The sequence below is a fragment of the Ambystoma mexicanum genome, chromosome 13, assembly GCF_040938575.1.
Source record: "Ambystoma mexicanum isolate Mex_15411 chromosome 13, UKY_AmexF1_1, whole genome shotgun sequence".
Classification (NCBI taxonomy): Eukaryota; Metazoa; Chordata; class Amphibia; order Caudata; family Ambystomatidae; genus Ambystoma; species Ambystoma mexicanum.
Genome location: NC_090938.1, coordinates 510,773,526 through 510,786,808, shown reverse-complemented (window position 1 = coordinate 510,786,808; position 13,283 = coordinate 510,773,526). Strand labels below are relative to the sequence as shown.

At 44.1% G+C, this 13,283-nt stretch overlaps 1 protein-coding gene across 5 annotated transcripts in view; it reads right to left on the bottom strand.

Annotated features, from left to right (window-relative positions):
* LOC138521404 (serine-rich adhesin for platelets-like) overlaps positions 1–13,283 on the bottom strand; it is a 282,350-nt gene that overhangs the window by 217,748 nt on the left and 51,319 nt on the right. Inside the window, exon 1 of one of the 5 annotated variants that reach the window (XM_069634191.1) lies at positions 11,597–11,856. The exons of the other annotated variants lie outside the window; for them this stretch is intronic. Within the exon in view, the coding sequence (XP_069490292.1) occupies positions 11,597–11,619 (23 nt within the window). The 5' untranslated portion in view covers positions 11,620–11,856. Of the gene's footprint in view, positions 1–11,596; positions 11,857–13,283 lie in introns of those variants that run through there. 5 annotated transcript variants of the gene reach the window in all.

Genomic DNA, 13,283 nt, shown 5'->3' with positions numbered 1-13,283 from the left:
GATGCCTTATATGGTTCATCAGGATCAAGCCGGTATTGTACAGGGTAGATCCACAGCATTGAATGTCCGCCGCTGCTTTAATATTTTGGCGACAATACCGCAGGATGTGTGCGGGGTGGCCCTGGTTCGTGACATGCAAAAGGCCTTTGACACTGTCTACTGACCCTTCCTTTTTGGGGTGTTAAAGAATTATGGTTTTGGCCCAAATTATATGAAGTGGATCAAATTATTATATACGAAACCATATGCTAGGATATGCGTCAATGGCACACTGTCAGAAACACTAGAATTAGCCGGAGGCACCAGACAAGGTTGCCCATTATCCCCTCTTTTATTCGCTCTGGTGATTGAACCTCTGGCTGATCTCTTGCGGGCTCATAGCAGGACTTTGGGAATCCCAGTAGCTGGGGGGGTTGTGGTCATCATTCTCTTTGCTAATGATATAATGTTGTATTTAAAAGACCCTGCTGTCAATCTTCGTAAAGCATTGCGTATCGTCAGGGAATTTGGGATACACTCTGGGCTAAAACTGAATACCACCAAATCAGAAATATTCCCACTTACAGATGCCACCCCTGAGCCCACTGAATTGCACGGATTAGTGTGGTCACCCTCCCGGGTTAAATATTTAGGAGTGGAAATTGCACGTACTATGCAAAGTGTTCGAGCTCTCTACTATGCAGTGATTGTAGACGCCCTCTGTATTAAGCTCGAGAGGTGGAGGTCACTTCCTATTTCATTGATGGGTAGGCTTGCTCTGATAAAAATGATAATCTTACCCAAGCTATTTTATTTGTTTACCACTATTCCGATATGGCCTGGTAGGATGTTTTTTACTAGAATCCAGGGGGCGTGCGCAGCATTTATTTGGAGTGGTCTACCCAGACTTAGTTGGAGTAAGCTGACTCGTACATACTCCCAGGGCGGTCTATCCAACCCAGATTTTGAACTCTATTATAATACAGCCCAGGCACATTATGCTTTACACTGGATAGAGGGTAACCCCAAGGTCCCACATTTCCTGTTGGAGATGCGTACTTTGGGTCCATTGAAATTACTGCACAAAGCAGCCACTGCTAAGGTCAGACACGATAACACGATCAACCCGGCACTGGCGACCTGCAGTGCTTGGGCTAGAATTGCTGGTCGCTCGACACATGAGATCCTGTATCACCCGAACATGCCAATATGGGATGCGTACTACCTTCTCCCCACCCAGGACAGGGCTCTGGCCACGCATTGGCAGGCCAAGGGCATACTTAGATTAGGCGATCTCTTTTTGGATAAACACTTTGTCAGTTGGGAAGCCATGGCTGTTATTATTGGCAGTAATCCTCTGCAGAGATTGCAATATTTACGTCTCCACTCAGCTATGGCTGTTTCCTATCGAACCCCAGATACATCTGGGTCTGGGCTACCTACTCACGGCCGGGAAAGTCCGGACCTCTGCCTCAGTGTTATACAAAATAGCACTATCTAATAGAGAACCCCTAGCCTGGGAAGACAGGGACAAATGGGAGCTCGACCTGGGCCTGACCATCACTGAGCAGCGCTGGGCTGAACTATGTGCATTGACCAAGACCATCTCTCAAAACTCACGATATCGCCTCACACATTATAAGGTACTTCATAGAGCATATTACACACCGGCTAGGATTTAATCCATGTATCCTACAGCAGAGGGTAAATGCCCTAGGTGCGGGAGCGAGGAGGCGGGCTTGTTGCATATGCTGTGATCTTGTCCGCGGCTAGCTAAATATTGGTTTGATGTATGTGCTGCATTGGATAAGATGGCGGATCAGCAGATGATGTGGGATCCAGGTATATGTATGCTGGGCACAACTGATAAAATGAATCCAATATGGCGTAAACTGCTCAATCTGGGACTGGTTGTGGCCAAAAGGGCAATTTTGATCCGCTGGAAGAATAAGGATCCACCAACAGTAACCGATTGGGAAAATGACATGACCTGGACTAGTGATCGTGAAGAGGTCTATGCCGGCCTGCTGTCGCGCTACAGTCGCCCCAGGGATATATGGGGGAGATACAGACAATATCTGGTGGATAGATGTGTTGAAGAAGTAAACTGAAAAGGCTGTGGGACTCTAAATGCATGCTCTCGATAAATGTAATGTAGTGTTGTTGAATATGTTTACCTATTTGTCAGGACTGGTGTGATGTCTGTGCAAAGTTAAATAAAAGGTTAAAAAAAAACTATCTTTTATTTTTTATGAATAAATGTTTTCAAAATCGTAAAACTGACTGGTTCTTTATTACGTTGTATTATTTATTATGTATAATGACACACAACGCATTTTATTGACACGTGTATCACTGGATAGACGAGCCGCATTTATATTTTTGGCACACTGTGAACATTTTGCAACATCTATACACATTAGGTAATGTCTTGTTAACAAATCTGGCCACCATTTGATTATTTTGATTGCGATTGTTCGAATACATTTTCAAAATAGCAGACAGCAATCTCCATTCAGACATTTGACTGGCAAAAAATATACAGTGCTGACCACAGGTCACAGCTTTAGTGTCTTGAACCAGCACAGTGGTATAACGTAAATAATTTGCTAGGTTTTTCACATAGTCCATTAAAACTCTGCTGTACATGGGTTGTTGCAGGAAGTGTACCAAACTATCAAACACCATTAGCACACCCCCCTCCAAAAACAAAGCTATCCAATGTGTTCCACCACGGGCCTGCAGATCGGTGTTCACCACCAGGCTAACCAGCCGATTCCTGGGTAGGCGCATGGTACATGTATCGCTCGTATACTGACCGTGAAATGTTTTCCAAGCGCGTCTATACTTACGCAAACATCCTTTTATCTGTAGAATATCAATTAAATAACAAAAAGTATATTTCTTTGTGCGTTGATTTTGAGAATGCTATCGAAAACACTCTGCACTAGCAGAAAGTGCATGGCAGCTAGGTTTCTTTCAAACTTTATTTCAGCATGTAGGTTTCCGCTCCTCATGAGGTTGAAATGACTTGCTGATACGTTGTCAGGTCTCAGATCGAAGGCCAGTAGAGTATAGCCGAGAGCATACTCGATTGAGATCGGTGCATCACGCATGTGCTTTCCCTGTGAGAGCCACCAGTCCCATGTATTCCCCGATTATGTTTAGAACTCAAAATTTAGGAGCATACGCGTTGGCAAGGATTAGGACAATGTCCTTATGTAACGCTGCATAGTTCATGTCACAGTGTTTGAAGTCAAAGGGATTTTGATCGTATGCCCCAGCCATCGATACTGTTTGAACAATACCAATGATGATTATTTTTAAAGGCTGGCCCAGGAACAGGTTGTCTTGACCTGTGCCCCGGCTATCGGAAGGAATACGGAAGATTTGAAGGGCGACTCTCTCCACAGGATACTTCACGTTAGATATCTTCAGCACCTCTGCATGCGCCCGTCTTTAATGGTCGGTGAGACATTTACATGTTTGACAAATAAACTAGCCAATATGATGACTAGTTTGTATTGTTCAGTGTCTCCGCTTATAAGACAGAAAGCGTCTGTGTTTCTGGATAGTTTCACTTTAAGGTCAACGCTGTTGATCAATAGTTTATCCTGGAAGAAAAGGTCAGAGTGGCCTAGTTAATCAAATACTCTACCGGTTCTGGTGTGAAGGGTTCTCTTTGCAAAACCCCTGTTATCACCGTCCAGAGCAGTGTTGTCGAAATGGCCTGCAGTGTTGCGATAAAAGAGACCCGCTGATAGCCGCTTATACAGGATATCGGGCTATAATTTAGTAGGCTCTCTATATAGGCCCGATATGTGTACATATTATCGCCCTACGTTATCATTCGATCACCCAACATCACGCCCACCTGGTTGAACATGGTGGCTATCGTGTAGGCAATCGTTCCCACTCGTGCTGTACCCGCAATGTCAGTCCCATCCGCCTTTGCTATTTTACAAGTTAGATGCAGCAGCATGTTGTTCAAACCAGATACATGGTGGCCGACCCTGATACAAAGAACTCTATATGGGCAAGCGGCGACAGAGCCCCGAGAGCGAGACCTCCACATAGAAACTGTAATCGATGCTTGTTTGGGTCAGGGTACGGTGAAGAGATCGAGCTCTGATTTCACACATTACCCAGAGGCTCGGTGTAAGAAGGCCATTGTTCTTTAAAAGTTATTCACACCCATGTCTCTTCTAGGGATAACACGCTTCTTCTTATTACTCGACTGTCCGCGTCAGGCTTTTGATCTGCTTTTTTTGGTGGGTTTCATGGAGCCGCACAGCAGGGATGCTGACCTCTCCTTCTTAATGCTCTTCTGTGGTTTATAAATGAGCCCTGATACGTCCTGGCCCTTCTTTATCTGTTTGTCGAGATGCTCAGCAACCGCTGTTGTCACGTTTCCCATGACGTATTTAACAATATCGGTGGTTGCCGTTTTCAGGTGCGGTTTAGCCAATTGAAAGCAGTGACGTAGGACGGGCATTGCACGTCTTAAAATGACTTCTAAAGATACAGCCGAGCCCCGCACCATACATTATAGGGATTCTGATAACATACGGCTGATTGCCGTAACCGGCCTCGTTCATGTTATATTTCATATAGGCCCAAGAGTCTCCATAGTTCTTCAACACAGCCATTATAATGTTGTTTTATTCGTCTTTCAGCCAGAGCGGACTGAAGTGCAACCACAGCCACATTTTTCCATATTTAAATGATACAAACTCCCCTGGTCGTCTCTTATCTGTATGTTGATGGTGTCAAAATGGTTTGTACACATTGGGACGTAATCGGGCCTGTTGTATTAAATGTTCACAATATCATTGTTGTTCCCTTTAATCTCCACGGTTCTAAGCAGCGGGGTCAGCAATCCACCACCCTTTGATACTCCACAATATCACTGTAAAGCAGTAAGATATAAAAAACCCTGTTAATCTCTGCGCAGGTATTTTTCCACAGTGCTTTACTTGTAACGTACTGCACGCTTCCCAATATGTTGCAGTCTTCCCGCTGTTGAAATGCTAGCCGATGCATCCGGACCCTGGACCCTGTAAAAAAAAAACATTCCACTGGTGCTGGTCTAGGTGTAGCGTTGTATCACCGTACTCGGGTAGGATTGATATGGCTTTGTTGATGACTCTGAGAAGTTCCTGTATATTTGGGAAACAGCCCCTCGGGGAACCAAACCGGCCAGAGCCTCGGATGGTGTGTTCGTTTTATGATACAAATGGCTTTGCCCAGGGCTAAAGTGTCCCACGATCGGACGTACTGAACTTCATTGAGCGCCACTATCCATTGCTTTTTCAAATTTACGGGTTTGGTCAGCTTCACAGTAAAGTTGGATATTTTGTTCCCTGGGAATGTCTTGGCTGAAGCGTTGCTGGCGAGCATAATATAGAAAGGTGCAGACTCCAAGCAGACACATCTGTAGCCTATAGGCATCTGGCAGACACTCAACTGTTGAATTCGTCAGGCCACCCTAGCCATTTGACTAGATACTGTTTACTGGCTCCACAACCTTTACTCTTTATGACTTTTTCAATTCTATAAACTCACTGTTGGTCTTTACTGACTTTCTGGATCTACTCCCTGTAAAAAAAACACCTTGAACACCCTCGCCCGAATAGTCAATTAGTGTGTATGTATATATAGATGCCCTCTGTTTGAGTCACTCCATCTACGATAAAGATCTTGTTGCTGTAGTTCTGCTCATAGCCCCTTGTAAGGACATCCTTGTGTTTTGAGATCTGCACATGATCCCCCTCTTTAAGGGGAATAAGTGTCGTCTTTTTAAAAAGTCTTTCGCTGTACAGTTTTTTCAAGACCACCATCAGCGGTGCGGTTTTAATAGATCTGTGTTGCGTGTTGTTATACACATTTATAAAAGTGGATAACACCTCCACATATCTATGGGTGTTTTTAACTGTGAAAAATCACCAGAGCCATGTTTAAAAGTTCATATATATCATTCTACAATAGAGGATCTAACTTCAGAGTGTGTTACTAAGTGATGCACCCTGTGTTGCTTTAGAAGACTCTGTAGCGGATTATTTAATAACTCCTTAGCAGCATCAGTCTGTAGTTTAATGGGGCTCAGCTTATTCTAAATATGCATTTAAAAGCAGTCGCCATGCTGTGACCCGTCTTTAAAGCCTCATCATAGGTGTATTTTGATAGAAGGTTGATGACGGCTAGAATGTAGCGGAAACCATTGTTGTCTTCGCTGAACTGGCTCAAATCCATAATATTTGCCTGCCACTGTTGGTCGACGTCAGATACCATGGTTATTCGTCGGCTAAAATGTTTTCGCCCCGGCTTGTGTAGCGTGCAGGCCTCCTCCCCTGAAAGACATGTCTTGACTGCTACCCATGACATTTTCTCACCATCGGTTCACAGTTTACAGAACAGGCTGTCAACTCCGCCCTTACTACCAACACCTCCTTCATCATAATATATTTTTGACAGCTTCAGGCCAGACATGTTCACCCATAACCGCTCAACATAAAGACTCAACTAGGTTTTATAAACAAAAGATTTGTATTAACATTTGAAACATGTATTTTTATTCTAAATGCATTTGCATTAAAATACTTGACAAATCGATCCTTCTATAGCCTACGTAGTACATGCGATTACTGCACAGATACATTGCACGCCACTGCCATGATAAGCAATCATGTCAACATTCCATTAGGTGTTCAATTAGATATCCTTTATAACTGCTGACTTGGGAACCGTTTTCTCAACAATGTTTCTAACAGCCGTCAGACACACGCATCTAAACTGCTTCATTTTTAAAGGAGGCTTATTCGTTGACTCTATGCCCCACAATGTTTTAGACGTGCATTGTTCAGTCCCTACGCCAATCCTTATCTGTGTCAGCGGCAGTGTCAAGCTCAGCAAATCTACTATATGTTTAGGGCTCAACACGAAACATATTTTATGTAGCAAATTATCTGCGTAAGATATTTCCAAATATTTGTGAGCATCCTGCTGTGGATCATCAATTTTATTTTATTTTTTGCATTTTTAAAGCGCTCACACACGCCGGTGGCATTGAGATGCTGTTACAGGATTTGTTTATATTAGTTGCGTATTTATAACGCGCTTAAATACCCATAGGTTTCTAAGCGCGGACCCAGGGATCGAACCTGTGTTGCTTTGTGTCATCTTGCTTCCAAAGCGAGCATGTTGCCGCTGAGCTATTCTCCCTTCCTTTATGTCCGTAGCACCATCTGTACAAGTGTTGTTTTAAACACGCTCCAGCCACTATAACCGTAAACCCTTGTATGGCCAGAATATCAACGCGAGAGAGAGCCGGCGTGTCCGTATCTGTCTCCATTAGCGAAACACATTCCTTACATAGGCGATTGTCAGGATCCACAGGGTTTCCAAGTTGGTTTGAGCAGCAAACACAATAACTATTGATAGTCTCTGGTACAGCTTGGCACTCTTCACCCCGACACATAGGGCCCTATTTTTCATCAAGTCCCGGGGGGGCTAATTCAGTCTTGGGCATCATCACCAGCTACAAAACCCTAGATTCACAGTCCCTGTCTTCGGAGCCCCCACTGCCCGTGGCTGGTTGATCCAAAACCACATTGTAATCCCCTCAAAACTCTTCAAGTTCATAGTCGGCCATTAAATCCTGGGCATCTTCAATCCCGTCATACACCGTAAAACAATCAGAAATACTACTATTGTCATAAGCCCCGGGCTTCCACGGGGTGTTTTCCCCTCATCGTAACTGTAGCTGTTCATAATCTTTGTTTCCTGAATAGGCCTTGGAAAACTGAAAGAGCGCCCATGTTTCCCAGAAAGGCTATATATCCAGGTTGCAAGCCCCTTCCCCCACAACGTCAGAGCCCTAGGGCCATGCCTTTAAATCAAAATTTAAATCAAACGTTCTTGGGATTCTTAAAATATATAAAATGTATATATAAAAATTATTGGGGTTCAATAAAATTGGTATCAAAAACTTGGGGACTTATCAATTTGATATAAAATATAGATCTGCTTCCTATCACAGCGGGGCCCAACCCCTCTATAACATCACCATTGTGTCACTTTGTAAAACCCTAGATTCCAAGTCCCATCGTTAGAGCTCACTTCACTCTCGGCGCTCGACCGAGCAACATCGTTGAGCGCTGCTCCCATCTATATATAGATTTCATATAAAATGTATATTCACTTTATATCAAAACTGATATAAATTAGAAAACACTTCATATCCAATATACATTGGATATAAAATCTAAATCAAACATTTTTTATATGATTTTTATATCAAATGTATATTGAGTTTATATCAAAGCAACATTTTGACTTGTGCAATAGGGGTTTCCTTCTACTACTAGCAGCTTCTCGTTCCCCAGCGGTAGCCTCCAACTATGGGTGATGCCTGATACCCATGGCTTTCTTTTAGTCTCTGCTCATCAATTATTTATCTCAAGCCCTGCATTTGTAATCAGTAATTCATAGATTAGTTGTTCATAGTGCAATGATAAATGTGATTGAGAGTTCAAGTGTAAATGCAGTCTGAATGTTCTGGGTGCTTGTGTGAATGACAGATAAACTGTATGGGTGCATGACTGTTGGGGGAAGAGAGAGAGAGAGACAGAGAGAGAGAGAGAGAGAGAAAGAGAGAGAGAAAGAGAGAGAGAGAGAGAGAATGACATTTTTTACTGGAATTAGTGGGGAAATTTGGGCACACTCAGTATGAAAATGTGTTTACACTTGCAGAGTACTGGCATATAGTGGATTATGAAAATGTGTTGGAAAAGGATCCTCTGTATTCTTTGTGACTTGGCATTTAATTGACTTTTTTTCATGTCTTACCCTGTCAAGAAAGAAGCGAACCAAGAAAGAACCTGGCCAGAGAGGCCAGCCTGGGAGAGACAGAGATCCACTGTGTCGAATGCTGCCGAAAGATCGAACAAAATAAGGGCCCCCGTCCCCCGCCTGGTCCACCAATCTGGTCAGGTCAAAATCTACCAACGTATGAAATGTTGTACTTGCATCAAGGGCAAAGCCAACCTGATGAGCAGAGGCATCGCTAGGGGAATCCTGGCGGGCTATAGCCCTGGCTCTTTTGGTTGTAGCCCTGGATAGAAGCTCAGGGGCTACAACCAAAAGGCTAGCTAGCCCCGAGTCCCGAAAGTCCTGACATTAGCGTAGCCCCGGGTCTTTTCCAGACCTATCAACACCACTGCTGATGAGTGTTTTTACATGGAGGAGGGAATGGCTAATTTCCTTACTGTATCATGGCATTTCTTTTACTGGTGTTAAGGTCAAAGGCAACATGATGGGAGGGGACATTTGTGAATCCTGCAAGGCAATGTTTTCTTACTGTAGCATGACATTTTTTACTGGAATTAGGAGGGGAAATACAACATGATGGGTGTTCTTACATGGGTGTGGGTCATGTGTGTAGCCAGCAAGGACATGTTTTCTTACTCTTAGATGGCGTGTTTTACTGGCTTTCGGACAATGCAAATAGGAGTATGCTCTTTCATGTGGATACTGGCATTTAATGGCAGAGCCAGCATGTACATGTTTTGTTATAGTATCATTACTGGCATGTTGGGCAAAACAAACAGGAGTATTTTCTTATGTGGGAATACTGGAATAAATAGGTGCACCAAAATGGACATTTGGGCACACTCAGTATGAACATGTATTTACACTTGCAGAGTACTGGCATATAGTGGATTATGAAAATGTGTTGGAAAAGGATCCTCTGTATTGTTTGTGACTTTGGATTTAAATGACTTTTTTTTATGTCTTACCCTGTCAAGAAAGAAGCAAACCAAGAAAGAACCTGGCCAGAGAGGCCAGTCTGGGAGAGACAGTGAAGCAGCGTAGGAAGATCCACTGTGTCGAATGCTGCCGAAAGAGCGAACAAAATCAGGGCACCCATCCCCGCCTGGTCCACCAAACTGGTCAGGTCATCCATGACCGAGACACTTTCAGTGCCTCGGCCAGGGTGAAAACCTGACTGAAAAGGGTCAAGGAATTTGGAGTGCTCAAGAAAAGGTGTAAGAAGCGGAGAGATCAGAGATTCCAAATGTTTCATGAGAAAAAGGAGAAGTGAGATAGTGTGAATGTTAGCGAGAATAGAGGGGGTCAAGAGAAGGTTTTTTAAGCAAGGGAATAACACAGGATTGCTTTTAGTACTGCTGGAATGACACCAGTCGAGCAAGACCGAGTGACTACCAAGCAAAGCCAGGGAGCACTGTGAGCTATAATCTCTTAAAGAGTGCCCAACGGGATAGCATATGAAGGGGAACTATATTTGAGGCAGTTAGTTGCCCTTATAATGTCAGATGAGGTAAACAATGGAAAGGCAGACCATCTTTCAGTATCAGCTGCAAAAAGGGGCAAGAAAATCGTATTACTCGTAGGCAGTCCTGTGGCTGTGATCGATGTCCGCATATTGCTGACCTTAGTGACAAAAAAGTCAGCCAGAGAGTCGTACAGTACTCACGACGAGGCGATACCTGCTAAAGAAAGATAACGTACCAGAGTAAAGAGCTCTTTTGGCTTATTCAGTGCACCTTTCACTTTGTTGGTATAAAAGTTAGTTTTTACCTAATTTATCACAGAAAGTGTACTGTAAAATGCACCATTTTAGCCAATTATTTAAAAAATGTCTGGGGAGACACAACCCTGCCTCCACAAGTCCCCACTTGATTGGTTTGTGCTCTCTCGCTATCCTGCAGCATCATCCGTGGGGCAGAGCAAGCCCCCTTTCCCTCTGCAGGATCCCTTAGTGTGCGCCCTAATATGTTATGTTATGTTTCTTGGCATTTATATAGCGCTCTATATATCATTGGTATGACCTCAAAGCGCTGGTAGGTTGAACGCCCTCGGGAACCATAGTTCTGGTCAGTAGAGAGAGATAGTGTTGTAGGGTGCATGGGTGCACCAGATAAGAGTGCAGCTGGTGTAATTGCCGGATGGTAGCTGCGTCCTAGTGTTTAGGTGTGGTGTTGGAGATTTCAGTTGGATGTGTGCAGTCTGGTGGGTAGACATGCAGACTGGCCTCTCGCTGTGTTAGGCCTGAAGGACGCATATGTGAGCAACTATGCCGGAATGTGCTTGGCTAGCCGCGTTTCATTAGGGTGATGAGGTGTTGATGAGGTCGTATTCGTATGTGGACAGCTAGGCCGAATTAATCAGGGGTATAGCTGTGTTCTAGTTGAGTGATGGTGTATAGTAGAGAGTAAGAGTAGTGATGCGATAAGATGGTTATCTTTAGAGCACCCGAGACCAGGCACGTGAACAGGATGGTGGGAACATAGCGACGCATAGACACTTAGAGACAGGGGCGACACGGATATATAGGGGGGGATACAGATATAATGCATTAGCTCCAGGGTCCACTTGTTAAACAACCCTGGCTACGCCTCTGGGATAGATACTGGTCTGTGGCAGGAGAGGTGGGGGGGGGGGAGTGACAGGCCTAGTGAAGTAGCAATGGTGTAGCCCACGTGCGAAAGAGATGAGAAGTACACATTATTCTCAGAGTAATTTTAAAAACTGCAGAAACAGAACCAAAAAAAAGAATGCCCTTCAATTTCAATCACGGAAGCACATAAGGCCTTACCTTTGCAGACCAAGCCTGCGCATTGAAGCTTCGTTGCCAGCGCACAGGCGCCGTGCCTACTTCACAAAGCACAGGGAGCGCTGGGGTGCGCACAGGAATCAGCGCCACATCAACAGCAAAACTGATTATCCGCCCAAGCCTGTCACATTAGAGCACAGAGGAGCAATGCAGGCAGGTGCGGGCTTGAGGGAGTTTGCATCGCACGGAGAGCCGCTGTGGCCAATGCTACCAGACCCTTTCGCAAACCAACAGGTGTATCCTTTTCACAATATACAAAAAAGCTTTATGCCTGAAGTAGGGCGGCGCAACCGTGTATTGTTGAATTCCCGCCCTAAGCGCACTTGTACCTTCATGCCAAGAGCGGGCGAGAAACAAACCCAAAATCACCATAGAGACCGAGGAATGCGCTGGACTGAATCACACGGTGGCATGGCAGTTAAACGGGATTCTTGAATCCCAGTAAAAGAAAAACAAATATTTAAAAAGGACAAACAAGTGCCACGCTCCCGATCTTGCTGAATATTATCAAAAATGTGGTTTCCCCAGACAAAATGTTTTGCGTAGTAACCCTGTTACGTTAAACACGTGAACATTTCCCGTCAGTGATTAGTGGAAGTTTTGGCAGGTAGAAAAACAGGGCACGCCGGCATTCAAGCTAAAAATATACGAGTGTGGCCTCCAACCCAACGCCAAAATAAAAGCCACGACAACGTTTCTTAAAGCAGACTAGATGCTGGCCCTTTAAACCGCTATAGTCGCACGTACACCCGAGACAGTAGAATGCAACATTAAATATTGCAAAAATGTAAACCTTTGCCAGGGGTGATGGGATTTCGAAGGCGAGAGAGGGGAGGGTGGGGAGGGGGGAGGGGCGAATGAGAGTGAAAATGTGAGCGAGAGAATACGAAGAAATGAAAGTGAAAGCTTGTGTGATATACTTATGCACGACATAAACGTACTAAAGCGCTAAAAAAAGGCAATGATAACCAGGGTAAATGACTTAATTACCTGGCAAATACCTATCGAATACCTCAAGCCAAAACTGCTGGCTTTGTCATTAGTTGTTTTTAACAGCACTTCAGTTCAAAGGACAGATGTATAGCAAGTGGCTAAAGTCACCAAAATTGCACCAGTAGACATTTACAGCTGCAATTAACTCTCAGTTGACAGTTTAAAAAAACACTGGCAGATAAAGGCTGGATTGTACTACTTGGTAGAGTTTGCACAATGAGATCCCATCAAGTTGTGCTTTGTGTGGGTAAATGGCCATAGGGATTAGCATGGCCATGTGCAGTCAATGGGTGGGTAAACAGTCAAACCACTCCCACAAGTCGTGTGTCCCTCCTCACACGTCATCCAATCGTCTCTTAAGCGCCCCATATTAGCCCACACTAAAAAGGAATACAGAAAGAGAAAGAGCCAGGCAAAGCAACGAAAAGAATGACAAAAGGAGGTGTAGATGGAAGAAATCAAAATGAAAAAAGAGAAGGGGCCCCAAAAAAGTAAAGAAAAAGTGTGCATAATGGGAACGAAAAAATAAAAATGAAAGAATGGGGACAGAAGAAGGCAAGAAAAGAAAAGGAAAAATGAGCATAATGGAGAGGAAGGAATACAAAGGACAGAATTGGAAAGTAAGTGGAGTATAGAGGGGTGGAGGAATATAAAAGAAAGAAGGCAAAAGGAAAAG